The sequence below is a fragment of the Aptenodytes patagonicus genome, chromosome 4, assembly GCF_965638725.1.
Source record: "Aptenodytes patagonicus chromosome 4, bAptPat1.pri.cur, whole genome shotgun sequence".
NCBI classification, from domain to species: Eukaryota; Metazoa; Chordata; class Aves; order Sphenisciformes; family Spheniscidae; genus Aptenodytes; species Aptenodytes patagonicus.
Window position 1 is genome coordinate 9,922,348 of NC_134952.1, and position 23,395 is coordinate 9,945,742.

At 38.0% G+C, this 23,395-nt stretch overlaps 1 protein-coding gene across 3 annotated transcripts in view; it reads left to right on the forward strand.

The window, feature by feature from the left end:
* The window catches only part of FAM193A (family with sequence similarity 193 member A), an 87,507-nt gene that overhangs the window by 26,024 nt on the left and 38,088 nt on the right, over window positions 1-23,395 (forward strand). Inside the window, exons 2-7 of one of the 3 annotated variants that reach the window (XM_076335818.1) lie at window positions 7,239-7,304; window positions 10,613-10,858; window positions 13,224-13,390; window positions 13,682-13,849; window positions 16,777-17,011; window positions 20,214-20,338. In XM_076335818.1, the coding sequence (XP_076191933.1) occupies window positions 10,769-10,858; window positions 13,224-13,390; window positions 13,682-13,849; window positions 16,777-17,011; window positions 20,214-20,338 (785 nt within the window). In that variant the 5' untranslated portion in view covers window positions 7,239-7,304; window positions 10,613-10,768. Of the gene's footprint in view, window positions 1-7,238; window positions 7,305-10,612; window positions 10,859-13,223; window positions 13,391-13,681; window positions 13,850-16,776; window positions 17,012-20,213; window positions 20,339-23,395 lie in introns of those variants that run through there. The other 2 variants (XM_076335819.1, XM_076335817.1) reach the window with 2 other exon arrangements.

The window sequence follows — 23,395 nt, forward strand, 5'->3', positions numbered from 1 at the left end:
CAAAAGGGATAGAAACCATTTTGCTTGTAAGTTTTTCTGTGGAGGTGCTTGGATAGTGAATACCTAATGTGATGACTGTCTATTGCCAAATACATCTCAAAAACTCTTAATAGATTTATCTTACTATGTTGTTCCTAATATGAAGTAATATCATACTTCACCTCTTGGAGGGCTAAATGAGTGACCTGTTAGACAACAATCGTGTTAGCTCCTTGAACAAGTATTTGGGTTTGTAATTCAGTGCAACACTGGTGCTATCTGTTCGGCATTTTCCTATCTTTTGCTTGTCTTTACAAACAAAACGAGTGTGAATTCTCAAGTCCAATGAATCATCTCTTCCTGGTGCCAGCATTGTCCCTCTTCCTCCTTCCCCCTTCATAGGTTATTTCCTGTGGTTAGCCCTTGAGTACATAATTCCCGCTGGCTAAGCATGATGGAGGGAATGTGACACGATGGGCTGGTGTGCTTTACAGTCACAAGATTTTCAACCTGCACTATCCAAAAGCATATACACAAGATCGTACATAAATTGGTTTTAGTAACATGCTGTTGGTTATCATAGCTAGTTGATATATCTCACAGCTAACATGGTGTTCTGCAGCAAATCTTCTTCCACAAATGTCCTCTTTGACCAGGACGGGGGTATGCAGTCATGTCGTGCTTAGCTCCTTGGCTGTCGAGTGGAGTTTTGGCATACTTCTACTTCAGAACAGTATGGTAAGCTTATAGATTTGACTGACCTCTCTGGTATGATGTTAATGATTTCTGTTAAGTATGATAGCTATTGAACATAAATGTGCTGTGTATTAGATACCAGCGTAAGTAAGGGTTGAGTCGACACGTTAGCTGTATTGATGGGCAGTGCTTTCTGCCACCCTGAGCCTCTGCCAGGTTTCTCACTAATGCTTTACTCTTGGCTGTTGTTCAACTTCTGGCAACTTCTCTTTCGTGTGCTACTTAATTATTTCAGATCTAAAAGGTAGTTTATCTGTATTTGAGAGTAATATTCAGATTTTGTATTTCAAATTTGGGATATCAAGAGAGTCACAAAAGCCTTGTGACACTCCTTGGAATGCTTGTTCTTTTGCAGCCTTCACTTTTCTATATCCCTGTTAATTGACGTAAAGATGTAAAGGTTCTCTGAAATTGCATGTAGTCCAGTAGCTTTTTAAAGGAGTACCAAGGGACTGACTTCTTGCATCGCTGACTTGTTTATGGATGTGTTTTTCTTCATTGAAAAGTTTTCCTATCTCAAAAGTGTGGGCTACGCTAGAATAATGCAGGCTAGGCTGGGAAGGGATAACTTAGGAGTTTGTGAGTATTAATGCCCAAAATAGCATGCTTGGTAAAATGGATTAAAAGTCTGCAAAATTAATCAATTGGCCAGATCAAGTGTTGGCTGCCTTAATACGGATATTTGAATTTTAATTATTATCACCTTGTCTTTGCCTTCTCTGGTTTCTGTTTGGTACTTTGGTATCCTTAGTAAAAACAAGGATCTTTTTGTGAGGGGAAACCTTCACAGCTTTCCCTGTTGATGATGTTTACAGCTAATCAATAATCACTTTTTCTGTCAGTGTGTCTCCTATAATACTGAGACTCCCTGGCAAGCAAGTGTGTAAGTATAACTGCATTCTGTTCAGTGTCACTACATCACACTAAACCATGACTACGTTTGGAAGTAGGAAGCTCCAAACTTTTCACTGTTGCCAGTCAAACATTTACCAATTTCCAAGCTACTGCTTAAAAGCTCTTTGGAATTAAATTTTGTCTAACTGATGTCAAAAGAATTTTTTTCTCTAAAACAATAATAATAAACTCTGATAGCTGCTTGAGTTTCTTGAGCATTGCTGTGCCAGTGAACCTGGAAGTGTTGCGTGTTGCTGATGATTTTCCTGCCTGTTGGGCATGTTAATTTTGCATTCTCCATACTCCAGTGCTAGGAAGAAAACTCTTACATTTAATCTTTTTTAAAAGGCAATTTTAGTATGCTTTTCTAAAAGGGCATGTCCTCTTACTGCAAAACCTCTAGTACTTTTGGGGGTTATTTAACAATGAAAAATAAGAAATCTTTAGACTTTTATCTTCTATTAGAAAAATTTCCTGTTCACTTGCCACTTTGGTGTCAAACTTTCATGACCATGGACAGGGACCATTAGTCACCTTGGGACAGCCCAGCCGCCCCTCGCTGGGTGCAGCAGGCCCAGGCACGTTGTGTCAGAGGACACTTCTACATTTCTCGGCCATGTCAATATTGACCATAAATATTCCTGTAGCTGCAGTAGTAACGTGGTCATCCTCTCCAAGAGGATTCCTGAATATAGTTCTAGGTGATCATTCCTCTGATTCCAAGATCTCCCTGGACCGTTTCTTTCAGGTTCTTTTCAGACCACCCATAACAACAACTACTTTCATGAAAACGTGATGGAATACACTGTTTTTTGTAGTGCAGGTAATGTTCTGCTTTATTAGGCATATGCTTTGTTTTGCTTTGTTTTTGCAGTAGTTTGATACCTTGCAGGGCTTACGCTATTTTGGTGGGTGAGTTTGTTCTCACTTTCATGTGGTGCATGGAACTGGTCTGGCCAGGGTGTAGTGAAGACAACCTTTTCTGTGAGAAACCAGACAGTACTTTGCTTACCAATGCCTTAAAAAATGTTCATGGATTTCTTAAAGTACAGCAGATGAGAAATAATCAGGGTGTTGAAATATATGAAATCACATAGGCAAGAGTGATGACACTGCCAAGTAGATCTGTTTCAGTTTGCTCTTCCTCTGAAAAACTGGGTTGTACCAGATGTTAACTAGGTATAATGTGGACTCCTGTCTCTTGAACTAAAGGCATAAAGAAATCTTTCTTCATATCTGAAAATCACTTGGGATTTTGTAAGCATCACTCATCTGCCAGCAGCAGTTCTGTGACTGATTTAGCTGTGCCTGGGAGAGGAGAGGAACAGCTCAGCCTGCGACTGGAGAGCACCCAAGTCAAAGCTTCACTCGGGCTGTGGGGAGGGAGGTCTTCACCAGCGAGTGCGACTTGAGACTGCTGCCTCCCAAACAGCGTTGGGTGGCAGCGGTGGGAAGCGAGGCAGACCTGCTATGTGAAGCTGCAGAGCAATGTCGTAGTGTGCTCACTGACTGGAAGAGTCTGAGAGAAGGCTTAGCGCAGAACAGCTGTGGCAGATGGGTTTTGGCACAAAAAGCGTAGGCAGGAGAGCAAGTGACATAGACAAAGGCATCTTGATGGGTTTTGGGGGGGGCTAGCCAGGGTTAAGTGTAGTAGGTTTTTTCAGTGTTACTCAAACACTTACAGAAAATGTGTTGTTTCAGATGCTTCAACAAACTTAATTTTTCACCTCCCTATATATAAATAAGGGAATTAATTCATGTGATATGGAATACCTTTGTTATGTTAGGACTTTGTAGAATAAAATGTAGCCTTAAATGTCTCTTGGTAACGTTGTTTTTCTAGTCTGTATCTTTCCTAATGCACATGAGAAAATCAGTGCAATATTTTCTAGCTGTTTTCCCCCAGGAGAAATTTGATTAAACCCTGCATTTTTTTTGAGCATCACATTTCTGTTGAACTGTTTAGGGTTCAGCGATGATGAGTCAAATCTAAATTTTCTTCCCGTGCTTTTCTTTTCCTGAGCTCTCCTGAGACGTTGCATCACTCTCACTTTCATGATGTTTGTGTGACTTCACCAGGCTTCAGCTGTGCGAAAGATGGGGGTGTGTTGTCTAGTAATATGTCACTCAGCCCACTGAAGGTCTGATTTTGATTGTGACAGGTTATTAGAGCAAATTATGGCAGTCTTTAAGTGTTTATGTTCTAATTGCTCAACTTCAAGGTCATTCAGGTGAAATCAAGGTGTATTGTTTAAGCTGTGATTCTCACTTTCTTCATACTTTCTGGTACGAATTATACTGTGCCAAGGTGGTGTATGCCTTATTCTCCAGAAAATTAACATTTTAGGGTGAATTAGTGTGACAGCAGCTTGTAAGAAAAACAGTAACTTCTTTCTATAAATGTTATTTACAATGGAAAAGAACAGAAAGATTCCACACACACACCCCTGCCCCCCACCTTTCCTTTATGGTGAAGAGTGCATGCAGAGATTCCCATGTTCCTGATCCATGTCAGCCTTCCTTCTGTCACTTATCTTCACAAAATAGGTATTTAAAACATAAAACTTTAAAATCATTAAAAAGGATACTCAGGACTGTAAAAACAAGTTGTCTTTAACTAAAAAAAAAAAGTTAGGGTTGTCCAGAAGTGACAGCTGTCTAGCTTGTCACTTCTACTTTAAATCTCTGCGCACAGAATTATATCTGTCAACATATGGCCCAGTAACTAGATCTTGTAAGGTCCTTCTGCCATTCTCCAGTCTCTTTTAGTAACATGAAGAATTTAGTGCTATTAGTTAACTTTGTCATCTTGGGCACTTTCTTGCTACAGACTTTGGATAACTGCCGTTTCCTAGATCTCCTTTGAAAGCTTAATAAATAAATATATAAAAAAAAAAGTCATCTTCTGCTCCTCTAGTACCGGTGAAGTGTAAAGCAAGGATTAACATACTGAAATTATTAGTGCAACTATAACGTCCTTGAGCTTCTTTATGACTCTTGGCTGAACGTTATCTGCCCTTGGTGGCTTGCTAATTTTTGAGTTTTCCATTCGCTCCATACTTTTTTTTCTATCAGTACTTTGCTTTGAAACAGATCCTCTAATGCATCTTTCATGAAGAAGCCTTTAACTGGAAGAATATCTTTAAACTCCTCCATAATGTTCATGAAGATGCGAAAAATAAATCTGGTGTTTCTGCCATGACCATAGCTTGTTTGAGCATTTTTTTAATGCATCTATTTGTTTACTTACTTTAGCCTTACAGATTCTGCCGGGCTACCTACTCTTCCTTGTTCCTCGCGTGCCTTCAAAAAGGATTTACTTGTAGTTTTTATACTTTTTTGCCTCACTTCCTTAAATTATTTGTGAGACTGTCTCATTGTATTCTTTTTCTCTCTGTTTTCAGCTTGCTATTGTTTGAGCCCCATTTGGACAACTTCTACAAGATTTTTCTAATGTTTTCTCTAATATGCTATTTAGTCATCGCCTTCCCTTGCCTGTCATGTCATTATTCACCCCCACTTAAGTCCTTTTTGTGATTTTTATATTTGCTCTAAGCCTCACATAAAGTGTCTTAAATCTCATTGCCTACAGACATTTAATTTTTGATGATTCTCTTTAAGTTTCTTCCTATTTGTCTAATTCCTTTCTTTAAAATCCTAGGTGTTTGTCCCTCTTGCAGATATTTAGGTCACTACTAAATTCTGGGGGGTTTGCACTAATATTTTGAATCAAATTCTGCACAGTGCTTAGGATCAAGAGATGCCTTTTCTTCTGTTAGTAGCATGACAACTCATTTCATGAAGCAGTCACTCCTGATGTTCAGTATTTTGTCTTGGCATCCTGTGATATTTAGTGGATAACAGAAACCTCCCACTGTTTTTGTCTTTGCTTTTGTAACATTTCTGACTGCCTTCAGCTTGGTCACTCAACATCTGCATGTTTAAAAGTGATGGCTGATGCATTTCCTGTTATCACTGTCTTGAATGTAAAGAAGGTAAATGTGCTCCCTTAATGCATAGGTAATGTTTTTGGATACGCTCGTCTCTCTCGAATTTTCTCAAAAAAAATTTTTTTTTTGAGCTGCAGGTACTAATTTCATTCTAAACTTTCTTACTGGTTTCTTTTTTCTTGAATGTACATGCGTGCCAATAACCGGTGGACCTCCAGTACGGGAGGATTTCTTTTCTTGGTGAAGACGACTTTCTTTAATTCAAAAGACCTTTTCTTTTTTCCACTTTTTGGAAAGTGGCTGAATAAAAATAGGGAACTTGTTCCACATCAGCATTTTTGCTCCCATGATTTTAGATCTGAGATGCTTGACTTGCATATGAGGGTTTTTTCTTAAATACCCTATGCTAACTTTCAAGTTTGTATCTTCTCTAGCAGTGATTTGAAGATTGTGTTTTGTCCTCTACTTTGCCTTTGAAAAATCCTGCTGGGGATGGTGGCTTTCCAATAATCTCACTGGCTCTGTAAACCGAGCAGTTGGTAATCCTGTGGATGTGTAAAACTGGAGGATGCTCCTTTATACTGGAGGAGGTTCCAATTTGAGTTTCTGGTTTGGTAGCAGGCTAAAAATATTTTCTGAACTCTGTAAATCCAACACACAAGATGTGGTGGTGGTTCCTATGTTAAACAGGCTGGGTTTTATTGCGGTCTTTAGAGTAGTCTTAGAAATATTAATATCAGGCACTAGTAGGTAGAAAACTGGAGAGCAAGAGGAGGTTAGTAAAAACGTGAAAGGTGGAACAGAGGCATGAGGTAAATTATATCTGAAATTCAAGAGATAAACCAATGCTCAAGAAGCGGGAAAATAAAGAATAAAATAATTGACTGACTTTATTTCCCCTCTCCAGTTTTTTTTTTTTTAAATCAATTATCTTTTCTTCAAGTCAGTGTGATCTAGGGCTCTCCATTGTCACTGACTTGAATTTGTATGCTGTCTTAACTTTACTCTTCTTTTAGTGTCCTCAAATAATGCTGTATGAAAACACTTGGGGCTTGTGAAAGGCACTTCACTGATATCTAGTGTAGTCTCTGTAACACTTGTGGAGAAACAAGGTATAGAAGAGACCTCAGAGAGGTTTCTGTATGAATTATAACCTGGTGCAGGAGGAAGGCTTCTGCAGCGAAATAACTGAATGCCTTTTGGAGGCTTGCTGTGGAAGACTCTTCCTGGTTAACACTGCGTATTTTTCTGAGCAGTATTGTATTCAACTTTCAAAAGGCAAGAATCTTTGGTAATCGTCTCAACTCACGACAGATGTTTAAAAGCTAAATGCAAACACTCAAATACAGAAGGAAAAAATGTCATTTTGCTTATGACTTTTTTTCCTGTATCAATTCTTTCATCTCAGAGTTGCATTGCTAATAAAACAGCTATAGAGCAAAAGTTTAAAATACATAAATTGTAAACTTTTGCACCTGTAGAACTTCTATTACGAAAGAAAAGGAATTTTCCATCTCTGCAGTGAAACAATCATTCAGGTTTCAAAAGCTGTTTTATCAACCCTCGGATGTAGAGGAAGGGTTTGTTGTTTAATTTTTCAATGCTTTTTTTAGTATTAAACTCAACTATTGTAACCAATGTACTATTAACTTTTTCCAGGTTTCGCTAAATGGTACGCAGTTTACAGACAGTTCTGTTGGATCAGAATTCACAGGTGTTTCTCAGGTATGTGCAGCCAAATTTTGTGGGTGTATATGATAGCAGAATTATTTATTAAACAGTATTAAATGTACTAGAGAAAACTCTTCAAAAAGATCTACATCTCTGTTTGAGATTGGGACTTGGCTAACTGAAGTCAATTTCTGATGACTTCACTATTCAAGCTTTAAAAAGCAGTGAAAGCTACTATTTCTAAAGTAAGATTTTATTGTTATAATAAGCTTGAAATTGGACATAGATGTAAAAAAAAGCTATGCAGTTTTATGGTAATAAAGTTATTCTTAGAAATAAATCTAAATACATAGCAGAGATGCAGTTATTTCTGTTCCAGCTTGTCCTACTTCCAGCTTTCATTTATGAATGTTATAGCTGAACATGTTTCAGAGAGAAGGTGAGACTGGGTGTTTTCTTAGAGATGCATCACATTTTTTTGAAGCTTGACTAGTGGAAAAATATCTTGCTTTTCTCAAAATGTACACTTTGCTCTGATTACACTGAAGACACATACAAATGTATGTGTGACCTAATTCCAAGCTCATCTAATCCAGGAAGAGTTTACTGCTGCTGTTGAAATGGTCACATGAACAGTTACTGCGTTCATCTTTTAAACAAATAAGAAACTGCAATTCATAGCTTCATATTAGTATGACAGAGCCGTAATGGGAATCTGAGATGCTTATGGTCTAGATTTTGTCAAGGTTCTAAATGTCAATTTTGTTAGAAATAAACTGCTTAGAAATTTTCATTCTTAGCAGTTGATTTGCATCGTGCTCTAGTAACCAAGTGCTTTCATTTGAACTTCATATCTGTCATAAATACGGGCCCAGTTGGGAGATTGTTAAGGTTTTACTGAGTCTGTGAAGTGGCCAGAGTTGATTGTTGTTCCTGCTGTATTTGCCATTGCTTTTTTAATGACCATGATGCAACTTTAAGCTAATTACACACACAAGTCTTAACTTCTAGAAGTACTTCCAGTATGGCTGGAATATGTTTGCCATGATCCTTACCTTTGCAAAAGAGTAAGTGTCAGGTTGTCTAACTTCTGCGCTCTTACATTTTTGTCCTCTGCTTTTCCTACTTGTTGGAAGATGTCCTGCAGATGATGTTCATAAGAATTTGCCTGCAATAGCTATAAAGATGTCATCGTCTTTCCAACAGAGACTTAATCTGGCTTCAAAAAAATTTATTTTAACAAGGAAACTTTCAGAGCTAAGGGGATGAGCTGCAACGGCCTCCTGCGTGCAGGGTTTTTAGACATTAGTAAGATCTGCAGTTGAGCACAGGTCAGCCAAGAGGAATGTCGAACTTAAGAAATCTGTTCATGCTTGTAGAGCCAATAAGGGGATGGTCGGGCCCAGCTTTTCAGGAGGCAGAGCAAGTCTTCCCTCATGAGAATGTTTTCTGAAAACCTGCAGTAGACACCTGGAGAAATTGTGTTCTATTTCTTGCCTTAGTGCTTAGGTGTGAATTCTTGAAGTGGCATCAATAAGTAAAGAGATTAGCTGTACTTACTAGATCTATTAACTTAAATTTCTCAGGAACTTCTGAAAGGTAAGAAGATACTTGTGGAGATTAATTCAGTGTGTCTTTTTTTTTTATGCCTAGAGTTCTCAATTTTTCTTTCCATATTGCTGAGTCAGTCAGTTTTATAAATGCAAAGAACACAAAAATCAGAGTTCGTAATGCTGTGCCTTTTTTTTTTTTAGACGTCAGCAATAGGGAATTGATTTGTTGTTGCTGTGAAGACAAGAAGAGAGTTAGTGAATTGTGTTACAGCTTGATCTAGTCCTTTGCCCTAAAGAACTTTTCACCTGTGCTTGTGCTGTTCAGCCCTACAAAGGGGCTTTAAAGCCTCCCTTTAAAGCAGTATTTTTGTTAGTATTGAGATTGGAGCAGTATCTAGAGGGATGCTTGAATGACTTATTTAAATTTTGCCTTTCCTTTGAGAAAGAATTTAACTATTTTGAGGCTTACATGGAAGATGTTGCTAATTAAGGCAGAGCTGGTAGCTGTAATATAATCAGACAAATCTGTGATTCTGCCATTACAAGATGTTTTTTTCCAGTTGTGGTTTAACCTCAGCTGGCAACTGAGCATCACACAGCCGATCGCTCACTCTCCCCACCCCCAGTGGGATGGGGGAGAGAATCGGAAGAGTGAAAGTGAGAAAAACTCATGGGTTGAGATAAGAACAGTTTAATAATTGAAATAAATTAATAAAAATAACAACAATAATGATAAAAGAATATACAAAGCAAGTGATGCACGATGCAATTGCTCACCACCTGCCGACTGATGCCCGGCCAGTCCCCGAGCAGCGGTCCCCCCGGCCGGCTTTCCCCCAGTTTATGTACTGCGCATGACGTCCCATGGTATGGAATGTCCCTTTGGCCAGTTTGGGTCAGCTGTCCTGGCTGTGCCCCCTCCCAGCTTCTTGTGCACCTCCAGCCTTCTCAGTCAGTAGAGCATGGGAAGCTGAAAAGTCCTTGGCTAGTGTAAGCACTACCTAGCAACAACTAAAACTTCGGTGTGTTCTCAACATTGTTCTCATCCTAAACCCAAAACACAGCACTGTACCAGCTACTAGAAAGGAAATTAACTCTATCCCTGCCGAAACCAGGACAGTTCCATTCATTGTAACTTTGCTTATGTCTTGTAAAGTTGGGTTCTGTTTGGCTTGTGCTGCTAGACATGTTTTTGAGTATCAGTCTTGGTGAATAATCATTTTGTGGCTGAACCATAACTTCACGCACAGTAGCATCTTGGAAGAGAAATTAGGTTTTGAACTGCCTCTATCCTCATAAGTTACCAAGTCTACTTTATTCAATAGCTGATAGTGGATTTTAAGACCCTACTGATTGGTTTTGTTAAAAACTGAGTAAATCTTTTATTTTGTAACAAGCTTAGCTGAAAATGTCTTTGTTTCAGTTAATATTGAAAAAGGAGGTGACGCAGAACTTCAAAGTCCTTTTTTTTCCTTTTTATCTCTAAGAATGACAACAGTAAAAGGAACTGTACTATCCCTTTTTTATTTTACTTACTAGATTATTGCATCTAGGCTGAATTATTTTAGAGGGGAAGGCTGTAGTCCATGCTCCCTGAAAACATTACTTTTTAAACGGGAGTGTATTCATAATCAGAATTGTTTGCCACATGGATACTAACACTGCTGTGTTTGATCTTGGGACACTCCAAATATTCACCATTTAATGATGACTTAAAATACGTTTTGTTTTTTTTTTAAATCTCCAAATAAGTTTTTCTGGTACGTATTCTGTGAATAACCAGTTATCTATCAAAACATTTATTTCTAGACACCATTTACCTTTGGCTTGGGCCAAAGGGCACCATATACAACTGGCGAGCATTGTCTTCTTTGTAGAAGTGAACGAAAAGATACTTCGCTTTCAGAGAGCGGAATAAAAAATTCTAGCAAAACAGCACTTTCCACATCTCCGAAAGCAAACAATATGCTGCATCTTCCACTGTGGGTGTGTCCAGACTGTCGACGAACAGTCGAAAAGGAGGAAAGGCATGCTACAATAGAGCAATCTCTTGTGGTAAGTTGAAGTACTTCAATTCAGTAGACTAAGAAGATATGCTGTTATGGGCTGAATGCTACTTTGTGCTTTGGAACCACTTAACTAAATGCTTAGAAAGTATTTTAGGAGATTTTGAGTTGGTTTGCCTAGGAGCTAAACTGGACAGGCAAGTTGTTCCAAAAATGAGGAGTTCTGATCCTGAGTTTTGGATTTTTGAATAGAGCAAGGCTTGGATTTGTTCCTTGGTGTGTCGTCCCCCCCCTCTCCCCCCTTTCAATTTATTGGATCTCATGCTTTGTCCTTTTCCCCTTTACTTAAATTCTGTTTCTTCTCTTACTGATGCAACTTTAATCATTACACTTCTGTTCTCTGTCTGCTCATGTGTACTTTCCCCCTTTGTGAAGTAAGCTATCTGAATTTTCCTTGTTCTTTTAGTAGTGTTCTTGAGTCACTGCAGTTGCACTGCCACCTTCCTGCATGTGTCTGAGTTTTGTTGTCTCTTCTGTATTTTTTTTAAATAAAGAAGCACAACTTTGCATAGTATACGTACAACAAAGAAAAATTGTTGTAGCACTGCAAACACTGATTTAATACATGGTGCTAGTATTTCAAGTTGTGATTATTTTCTAAATCAGTGTTAAAAAATATTTTCAAATGAGAATTCAACCTCACTTAAGAGCTGTGCTCAGTGTAGCAGAAAGATATAAAAAGTTCATTGACAGGTCCAGCAAAATCCCATTAGAAGTAAACTATGATGCTGTACTGCAGAACTAAATCTTCACAACTGATCTGGGAAGCCACACGCTTCCGATAATTGGAAGCGTTATAGATTCCAGCTGACATCTCCTTGTAGAGAGCTAACAGACTGTGCACGTGCCCATAGACACGTAAGATTTTTATTTCAGTAAACAAATTGGTGTGAAGAAAGATTGTCTTTGTATAGCATATGTTGTTAAACTCATGTTAAAAGCACAGTTAACAGGTTTTTTTTGTAAGGGAAATTTAAGAGTATATCACTTGTATACAACTAGTGTTTACTGTTGTTCTTGCTATTAACAAGGGTTAGTAAAATTAATCAGAAGAGATTATATCTAAGGGAATTATACTGGTAGTCTGATGGTAAACACATCCTAGAGAGTTCAAAGCACAGCAAGACTGAAGCACATTATTGTTCAGTTGAGTCAAAATTTTTGACGTATTTAAGCTCTGTTTAATGAACTAGTAAAGAAAATAAGTGTCCTACAAGTGCAAGGAAGGCAGGATTTGCTTCCTAAACGTTTTTTTAAGTTATAAATACTCCAGGTAAAATAAAAATTGACAGTATTTTTTTTAATTTGGCAACTGTTTTCTTAGTTAAAGAGGAATTTTTAAAAGCAAACAGCAAAAGGATTTTCCAAGTTGGAAAGCTTGACTTAAAGCAACTAAATGGATTAGATGGCTAGTCAAATTAGAGAAATCAGCTGGGAAAAAAAACTAAAATGAGCTAAAAAAAAAAATCTGTTATCAGTCGCTGCAAGCCAGAGTATAGTGGTTTGCTATAAATGCTGCTGTGTTCAGGTCACTGTTGCTCTCATTACCTAGCTTGGTTTGCCTCAGCACCATCCCCAGTAGCTGGTCATGCTGTTGGCAGTAAATGCATGGAGGTTTGTTTTGACCTGTGTCTGCATCCTGCTCCAGGATCTGGGGTGAAGCACAAAAAAACCCCTTCAGTCATGCTCCTAATGTGGGAGAGGTCTCTGCCTGGTGCCACAGAAAGCTGCTGGCAACCTGGGGAGGGTGCAGGAGTGAAGCATGGTATGTACTGGGGCTGGAGCACAGAGAAGGGAGAGAAACTGGAGACCAAAATACCAGCAGCCTTGGGAGAGTGGTTTGTGTCATCTGCTAGTACTGAACAGCACTGTACACAAGAGAGAGCATCCATTCCCAATGGCAGCAGCTTTCTAACATCCATTACTATGAAGTAGTATGTCTGGCTGTTATAAACACGGAGATCTTATGATTTTTGCTAGAAGGGATTGTTGAACTACAAAAGTCAAACATACTGTCAAATAGAGATGGGGGAGATATTACTAGTTTATGATTTATTTATTAATCATGGATGATGCAAGCCTTTAGCTTAGTTCATTGTTTATGCTGGAGTACATAAAGGTGATAATTATAACCAACAAACTTTGGTTATTAGAAATGAAGCTCTCTTTATATCATTGGTTTTCTCAGTCCATATCTTGCATTTATTAGGCTTTTTGAAGGTAAATTCTTTGTGCCTGGTTGAGTGTCCTCCCAAAATACATTCAGCACTAAGAATTACCACATTATTGCCTACCTATTAACATTTCAGACTTCTGCCTTACAACCTGAAGGCTACCTGCATTTTTCCTTTCAGAGCCAAGATTTCCTTTTGCACATGCCTCTTGGAAACAGTGGATCACAGCAGGAATCAGTAGGAGGAGGAAGAATAACTGTTGGTGCACAGACGGTGCCTGCTGCAGATCTTAGCAATTCCTCTCCTTCAGACATAGCATGTAACTGTGAGGCCTGTAATGAGCGCAGGTAAGAACTGAATTCAAACTCAACAGCATGGTGTCTGTAGTCAGACTGTCAGCAGTGTTGTAGCTATTTGTTGGTGTATGCTTAAACTCTTTAAACAGGCTATCTGACAATAACAGTAACTTATGGATGGCAGCTTTTATCCAATTTTATACTTTATTTTAGGCATGTACTTTATTTTAGGCATTTTCAGATGTACATTGTTTTTCCTGAAGAACATCTTTAGAATACTAGGAATCAATACACCCATGCGATACACAAATAGAGAGTAATTATTTTTGTCATTATTTGCAGAGAAAATTCAGCAGAGCCTGAACGTGAACCTCAGCAGCTTCAAAATTACTGGTCAGAAGTAAGATACATGGTTCGGTGTATATATCGCCAAGCTGGGACCCCTTTGGCAGATGACCAAGACCAATCTTTGGTACCAGATAAAGATGGAATGAAAGAGCTGGTGGATAGGTATAGCACTTTGAAAAATACCTATTGATTGCCAGGAGGATTTTCAAAACTAGTTTTTAAGTAGTTGGGAATATTGCTTTTTAATAGAACATTATTTACCATCTGTAAGTCTCGTTGCTTGGAATGATTGCCTCTCCACTAGAATGAAAAGTCAGAACAGTCAATTCTATTTCATGCAGGATTTTTAAATGCTAGATTGAATGCATGGGAAGCTATTAAATTCATATGCTGTTTGCAATAGGAATATTAATGTATAATTATGGAAGGGTCCCAAAATCTTATTCTTCAAAAGACCTTGAGATTATTATTATTATTAATAAGGCACTGTTTAGTTTGAATTGCCCCGCATGAAAGTCTTACCTTGTCGAACTAACCTGAGTTATAATAGTGCTTGTATCTTACTGTAGTTGTAACAGCTAGAAGAGACTTATTTAAAAAAAAAAAAAGTAATACTGGCCATTGATCACTAGATGAGGCGGATTCCGAGAACTTCCTTCTCATTTCAGAAGTTGAAATTGTAGCTTTTCTAGGTGTGAAGTTGAAGATGTGCTTAATGAGATCCTCAGTTGTGGGTTTTTTCCTTTTGACAATGGTGTGGCTGTCCTTGAAGTGCTTCAGGAGGCTTATCTCAGTTTCTGTCTAACTGAGCGTGTGGTCAAGGAATAGTTGCTCTCCTTGATTCTGTACGTACTTAATATACTAAGGTCTGACTAGTCTGAGAAAATGTAGTTCTTATGTGGAGTTTCTAGTTGAAGCTAAATTCTGGCGAGGTAAACTTTTGAAAGATTATAATCATCTAGCATTGCTCTTTATATGACTATACTCCTGAATCAGCCTTAATAGATAATTAAATAAGCTTATTGCACTTCTGTTATATAAAAACTGAGTGTTTTGAACATGAGTTGTGTAAATGTAGAGTAATATAGTATGCCTCCCTATTAGTCACATTTTGTTTATTTAAGTGGTCAAAACATGCAGCGTAGATTTTGAAATCAAAGATGCTTAAATGTTGCATAGTGTGTAGGTAATTAAAGCTGAATCACAGCTAAAATGGTTGTTTATTTTTATGCAGTTTCTCTTTAATGGAAAAATTTTGGAAATTGGAACACATACTATGTACCTTTCTTATGTACTTAGGAGCTTTGATTTCTCTAGAACTGTTTTTCGCTTTTGAGAGAGATTATTAAAATACAAAGGCAGAAACAGGATCTCAAAGAAGGAAACCTGAAATGTCAATATGATTACTTTTCACTCGAGTTCCTTATGGTCTCCAAAGTATGAAATAAAATTAGGATACGGTGTTTGAGCAGACACCAGTATGTCCAGTCCATGGTGCTAATATCATGCAAAATTTTTTAACAAAGCTAGTCAATGTAGATATTGAAAGTATAAAAACCAAACAAACAAAACCTAACAAACAAAACAAAAAAAACACCAAACAAACATGTAGGTAGCATGCCAAAGATCATGCTGTGGCCAAGTAAATCTATGTTTAAAAAGCAGAAATTCCTAATTCCATGCTCAGCTCTGTTAGACATAGCTGGCAAGAAATGGACTGTCTGGTCTACTTACTTGAAAATAAGTAGTGGTGTCAAGTACTGTTCCTATTGTATGTTGGAACACTTTATGGCAATATGATAGTACTCTATTTTGTGAGCGATGAGGGAAGAGCAGGGACTAGATAGCAGCAGACTTTTATTCATCTAACTCTGAAGTACTTATCTAATCCCTTTCTTCTTCCCTACCTCCCTGTGCTGTAAAAAACCTGAGGCAAGTGCTTAAACTCTATGCACAGGACTTTAAATAGTACAATTTCACTCTAAAGTGCTTCAAAGCAGCCATCATGTTCAGTTTTCTTCTGTGTGAGGTGGTTCAAACCCATGTCTCAACTCCAGGAGAGTATCAGACCTAGTCAGCTGTATGCTGTCCTTAGCAGGAAGCCCTGACTCTTTGAAGCTGTGTCTTACAGTGTCAAGTCTTGCAGGTATTGAGTGGCTGAACAGAGAGGGAATAGAGGGCAGTATGGTTCAGGAGCTTCAGTGTTAGTGTGCTTCCCTGGAACAAATGAGTCCCCGATTCTGGGCCCTATTCTAGATTTTAAAAAATAATAATAAAAAACCACACCAATCATTTGTAATGATTGCAGCTCAGGCACTACCATAGTAGAGTGCCCTAAGTCATGTTCCTTGAAGGACATTCTTTATGGCCCTGTGAATCCCATACCTCTGCTATGCAGTGGCATGGCTTCAATAAAAGGTGCAAAAAGTGTCCTTGTACAGATCTGCAACTTGGGGTAAGAAACTCTTGATGAAGGTGAGGAGTTTAATGAATGAGTGTCTTAAAAGTTTGGTAATTGTATTAAATGTCTTCTTTCAGTTCAGCTCAACAACTGAAGGGTCCCCCAAAGCAGTCACCGAGTCCAGTCTGGTTAGTATGTATTTAGGCATGTTCTGGCTGCCTAACAGGTCAAGCTCTTTCAATGGCTTGAAGTAAAGGCCTGTCCTTCAACAGGATATTAATCAGGCCTAGGTCTGGCTGTTCCAACTGGGACACTTACAAGAGCTGTATATAAGAACATGGAGAAGTTGTAAAGAAGCTTGTCTGAAGAGGCTAAGTGTCTGTCGGGTTGTATGCAAATTGAGTAAAGGTTTTTTTAGCTCACAAGTTGAAGTGAAATACTGAGGTCCTAAATTAATTTGTTCCTCAGGTGTGCAAGCATCCTAGTCCTAAAGCTACACAGGAGCTCAATTCCACAGTGTAAAAGTAGGGAACTGGACTGTGTTCTCCCAGGTTTAAGGTAGTTCTGTAAACCCTAGACACTGTTTCTTTTTGGTGACTATGATGGTAACTGGTAAATATTTTTAGGAAAGTAAAAATTGTTGATTACATGTGGGTGTTTTTTTTCCACAAATATTGTAAAAATACAGGCTTTGTGAAAGAGATCCATATCAGCTTTACCAACGGTTGGAACAGCAAGCTAGAGAATATGTGCTTGAAATGAAGGTTCGTCTGCTCAGACACTTGTCACTGGGATCTAAAGTTGCATCAACATTAGCAATACAAGGGCCACCACAGGCACATCAGTTCATCTCACTCCTACTTGAAGAATACAGTGCACTCTGTCAGGCAGCATGTACAATCAGCGCCTTTCTAGTTACTCTGGTAAGACTGAAAAAATAACCTGTATGCTTCTACTTGCTAGGGGTAATGCTAGCAGAGGTGTTCTGGGCCCTTTCAGGTGTCTTCTGTGACTTGTAAAATGCAAGGTTTTTTATGTCTGCATGCTTGGAGACAAGGATATTCTGAAAATGCAAATTCTTCAGAAATGTAGATTAGGCATTTCTTACAGTGAATTGATGAAATTACCTTTTGTTTGTAAAGAAAAAGGTGGGATGCTCTTTGTGGCACTTACTCTGAAACTAATCTTTAAGCAGATATACAAAATTTTAGATAACGCCTTTGCAAATGTGAGAAACACCTCTCAATCTTTAATGGTCTCTTGACAACCGTGTTTAAAGGACACAAACTTTTATGTGTAGCACTAACTTAGATTGTTTCAATGTTCAATTTTTCTTTTCATTTATAAGCAAGAATGGCTACTTGAAAAGGTGATCTCTTGTCTTGGAATTAATCTGCTATGTTCTTTCTTAAATGCTTTTTTTGTCAACTAATTATGATGTTAGACTTGGGATTATATTGTCCGGTAGAAAATAAGCAATAGCCTTAAAAATATCTTCTTGAGTAACTGTCCATCATGAGTGAGTAATACAGTAAACAAATTCTGTAATTCTATTTGTTTAAGGGCTGAGAAGGTTATTAATTCTGTTTTGTTAATAATCCTTTCCTGTACATCCCTTTTCTTATGTAAACTTTGCGCAAGCAAAAAAAACCAAAGTGGGTAAACTGGTAAATTTGGATTTTATTGCCAATTAGCTGAAAGTGACTGGGTATCTAAAGAGAGGAAAAGAATAGGCAGTAGCAAGACTATGATGGCCACAGGTGAGAAGGATATAAAATGGAGGAGAAGCAGAGTGTCATTACTGAGGTAGGGCTGTTAGTAAAATTGAATTGGCAAAGCAGGAAGATGTTTCTATTAAGAAACTTGAACATATCTGATGCTTTTTTCTGTTGTCAGTGCTCTGTATTTCCTGTTGTCTGTATTGTCTTCCCCAGCTTTATCACTTAGATACAGTCGTGAGGTCACTGCCATCTCCAGTTTATTGGCTGCTTTTAATAGTCATCAAGTCTCTAACAAGATGCTTGGGAGGAGATTGCTCTTCAGGTTGAGTTACATTGGAAGTTAGAAACTTGTTCAGCTGAAAAGCGGATGGATTACAGTACAAATGTTAGCTTTCTCAAAGTAGATCCACCAATAATGAACCCGTTAGTGCCAGAATTACACAGCTGGTCAGAAAATAATCTTTTAATTCCCCCCCCCCGGTGATTGTTGTGAACTAGTAAACATGAAAACTTAGCAGGCATGAGAGAGAGAGAGAATGGCCATGAAGAGACAGAAGATGCTTGAACTCCCTAATCTACCCCTTTTCTGACAAAATTCAAAGTAAAATAAAATTCCTATTCTCTTTTAAAAAACAAAGCATAAGAAAACACAAAATACCCCAGACTTTTCTTGTCCTTTTCCTTCTGCAGCCCAGTAAGTACTGAAAACTTCTTTCTACTAAACTGTGACATTCAGAAACTGAAATGTGGGAATGTAGGATACTGTCTTTTGTCATACATTTCTTAGACTTAATAAATAACCTTCTTATTAAATGGAGTAGTATGTCACAGCTTTCAGTACAGGTAGTAGGGTCACTAGCCTTTTCAGTGTGCATGGTTGTTCTCTCTCAAGATACCAGTGCACTGTGGAAGAAGGAATCTTTTCAGCTGAAGTACACAAAAGGCAGTCAAGATCTCTAAACTTAGTGCAGCCTTCCTTTTAAAGGTAAAACCTTTGCACGTAGCATGCTGTGCAAAGGCATATAATGCATTGAACCTCCAACTGTGAGGAACTAATTTCTCAATGAAATTATGGACAGTTGTCCTTCCTTTCAAAGGAATCCAGCTAACTAGCGAAGTTCAACAGCAGAAACTAAAGCCTTGTGCCCCACCAGGGAATGACAGATTATGCTGAGAGCAAGCTGGAGAGACTGTGGTCAGTACAGAAGAGTCCTTGAGTACACAGTATAGCAGACTAGAAGGGAAAACTTAACTGGTATTTCTTTGAGAAATATTGTACTCTGCGCAATCTGATATACAAGGTTTTGTAGATAAGTGTTGACTGTTTTGTTCACAGCATAATATGGAAATTGCTTAGGAAATCAACCTTTCTCAGTGTTGACTCTTCAGAAATTATTAGCAATTTAAAGAAATTTTAAATATTTTAAAGACATAATATTCAAAGTGAAAGGTTACATGTGTCTTGTGCAACTCGGAAAAAAAACTACCCATCCTTCTTAAATAATAATAAAACTCCAAACTCGATTCTTTTTTTGAATACTGATAGTCTCGTGTTTAGGTCTGATATAAATGTGTGTTTGTTTTTTAACCCACTATGCTTAACAAAACTTTGAAATTCCAGAGTATTCTGGTATTTCTGGGTACTCAAGGTTATAGCGCATAGGGCTCACTTGCTGATCTGATAGCCAGAACACTTGCATTTAATTTTGCTGTCTGTGGGAGTCCTGGTCTAGAAAACCTGCGTACTGCTGGCTCTATGTGGGGAAAACTTACTGACTTGAAAAAATATTACACCTGTCTTTGATTCTTATGTTTTGATAATAATAGATTTAAGTTTTAGACTTTGAAATTATATGCAATTATGTGTTAAATAACCTCAAATAGAAAAACATTCTGCTTACTAGAGAAGCTGTTAGTCTCTTGTCTATTTAGAAAACTTCATTTTTGAAGCTGTACTTAGAACCGTTTACGTGATTTCTGTCAGTTTTGAATAAAGATTATAGCTTGCTATCATATGTGTCTGTGACTAGGTAAGTTCAAAGAACTGAAAAATAATCAGAGATAGACAATTGTTTGACAAGAAAACCTGAGGATAACTGGTTCAGATCATAAGCTATCTTTCAGTGCAGAAATGAATGGAAGCTTTCAACAATATAGTCTTACTTTTCTTTTTTTTTCCAAATCCACAATAATTTAGAAAAACAAGGAATGAAGCTATGGTTATTTAAGTCATAAAAGAATTACTTAAATTCTGAGTTTCTGGATATTAAAACTGGGTAAGATCTGAGCTGGATAATCTAGCCTGTAGGTTGGAAACTATATTTAAAAAAAAATTCTTGCCTTGGACAGAGATTTCCCCCTGCCTCTTAACTCTGGCTTATTTCTGGTTGTTTTTTCTTTGTAGGAAAATGAACATTTGAAGAAATTTCAGGTGACATGGGAATTGCACAATAAGCATCTGTTTGAAAATCTGGTATTTTCTGAGCCACTCCTGCAGAATAGCTTGCCAACATTGGTGTCACAGCTAAGGTAGAGTTTAACTTTTTTTGTGTAATTTAAAGGAGAAATCAAAACCCACGTTTGCAACCACAGTGTCTACAAAAAAAAAATTCTCTGCTGCTTCTACAGTTTAATAGGTAAAAATCCTTGTTGATCTGTCTTGAAAACAGTATTGTTGATTGAGCAGGCTGCTGTCACAACTTGTTTGTCAGGAGAATTACTGTCCTAATCTGCTTACTTGTAGGTTACCTAGTAAAATGACAGCATCCTATGAAAATGCTGATGGTATGACTGAATAGTACTGGTTCTACTTGTCATCAAGCATTGCTATTGTCTTTACAGCTCTACAAACGAATTAAAGCCTCAATGCCTTCATGCTTCCCACAGTACACAAATAACTTAATTTGGAGTTTTAAGCAATCTTTTCATTGGAGAAAGCAAAAGAAACAAAATCCCTTGCTATGTGCTTGTAGGTCTGATGGCATGTTGCATTTCCTGGGGCTTTAGAATGTATATTTTGTTAGCAAGGTTGCTCTGCTTGTAACTTGTGTACTTGCAAAGTGTTTGGTTTCTTTAGGGAAGAGGTATTAGTTCATAGAAACTTTATTCTTTATCCCAAGTCTGAACACTTTCAAAGTACAGTCATGGATGGTTTGTGTTGACCTCTCAATCTTGTTTCTGATGAAGACTTTTATGTTTTGAATACGTGTGTTTTAAAGGTATGGTCTCGGGTATTTTTCCATGCTACAAGAGCAGTTTGATTAAGTCTGTCACAAGAGACGTTGCTCACAGTGAATAAAGAAATTTCTGAGTTCTCCTTTTGCTAGTGGATACTGGAAAGGAAAGCAAGAAAGCTTAATTGTCAATGGGCTCAGCAAGAAATCTAAGATCCCTCTGAATAACTTGTCTAATTGGTTTACATGCAACTGGGTTGGTACCGAAAGACTTTTTTTTTCTTTTTCTTTTCTTTTTTTTTGTTCCCCCCCTCCAGGCAGGTAATCCTGTTGCTATGTTCAATAGCATGTTGTTCAATCGCATACAGTGATCTGTGTTTGACTTCCCGGTACCACTGTCACTGACACTGTATCCCTCGGTCATCTCCACGCTTCTTGACAAGGCTTCTCTGCATCTCTTACTCCAGCAATCCGGGCTATATCAAGACTGTTTCTGTTGCCTTCATCTGCAGAGATGAGAATGGTCTTAGTGAAGCTTATGGTCATTTCTTGACAAAAGCATTGGATTGTTTTCATTTATCTGTTGTTCTCAAGTGCTACTGCAATTAAAGTCTGAGCAACAGAAGGTGTTTCTCTGCAGAACTTCACTGTAGTGGCAGCTACCTTCAAGGCTTAAATATGATGAAGTCAGAATCTCTTCCTGCAGGAATTTCTTTTCCGGTACATCTGTGTTCCCTAAATAGCTTTAAAGGTGTTTCACATAAACTGTGGTTTTGCCTAGATTGATTCACATGAGCCTTTTTGAAAGGAGAGGTTCAACACAAGCTTTCTGTTCCATGGTTTCTAGTTTATATAGTGTATGTCTTATTTTTCTTTGGTAAACATAGATTGCTTACGTTTTCATGGACTCCTAGGATTTTACTGCTGAGTTCTCCGGGTCTTGAAGTAAGAGAATTAGGTAGCATTTCCTAAGATATTTTCTGGAGGATAATCTGCCTTCTATTGGGAATTGGTGGAGGAATGTTCCATCAGAGAGGCCTCACATGGAGAAGTAGGGATCAGCCTATTCCCTGATCATTTGGGCAGCAGAGAATCGTTTGCGTGCAGTAAAGAAGGTGTTGCCAGAGTTTCTTTACAAAAGAGCATTGGCCTCACTGTTTTCTCTTCTGGAAGAAGAAATGTGAAATGGCGTTTTGGCATCTCAGCTTCACTTAGATTTTGGGTGCTAACCTTTTCTCTCACCCCTTATTTAAATCACTAAATCGTTTGTGTATCTCTGGCTTTGTCAAAATACATAGTTGGTGTGCTGTGGTTAGTTCCAAGGATGCTTATCGGATGTCAGACTAGAAAAGATGTTCACTTAGGGAGGTTTAAACATAGCAGTCTTGTGGGGGTGGAGGTTACCAGCTGATAGATCAGCTGTGTCAGTATTTCACAGGACTGGTCATCTACTCAGGTTAAACTACCAGTGTCTTAATGTGTTGTATCTTGTTCTGCTACCTAGTCAACACCTCTGGTTTGTTTAGGAGGCACACTCAGTTGTACAATCTGCAGACCAGCTGTAAGAGCTGTCCATATGCTTATCAAGAGTTAATTAGTCAGCAGGGCTTCTAGATCTGACACAGCATTTCATAAGGCTGTATTTTCATAATCAGTATTTAAGGAAATCCAGTCCTTTTGTAGGTGACTGACTAGTGCTTCCTGATGAAGGTGTCTGTATGAAAGGTTTCTTAGATGTTAAATATCTTTCTTGGGTTAGGATGCTTTTGATTACATGCAACCACTGACACGCCACCTACATTCAATGGGACTGCTTTATTGGGGTTTGGTAATGAAGTAACTAATGGATACCTAGGGCTTTTCTGTCCTTGGGCTTTTCTGTCCTCTTTGCTTTCCTTGTATGGGATGGGACAGTGTTCAGGGTATATGCACAGCTTCAGTTAAATGCTGTTGACCAAAAAATTCTGGGTTCTGGGTTAACAAGTAAGCAATTCTTGTTAAGTTTTATGTATGTGTGATGCTTTTTTTTTATTACCTTTTTTTTACTGCAGTCCAGGAATATATTCCACCTCTCTTTACAGGGCTGAAATATTACCTAGACTGTTGCTTTATACTTGCCTCGGGAGTGAAAGTGTATTTACTAGTAGCATGTTAACCTTTACTCAAGAGTCACGATAAAATTTGAAAATGTAAATGCCATTGCATTTACATTGCTTATCTAAATTTTAAAAAAAGAAGTTCCTTTGCTTCTAACTTGAGAGCGTATTTAAAAAAGATTTTGTGCACAACTAGTGTGTGAAAGAATAGTACTACTCAGCAGCAGTTATGAGAACAAATTCTTGACTTCCGTACAGTAGGGATCAGAATTTCACATAATTGCATAATACCAGAAACACGGGCTTCAAGAAAAGTA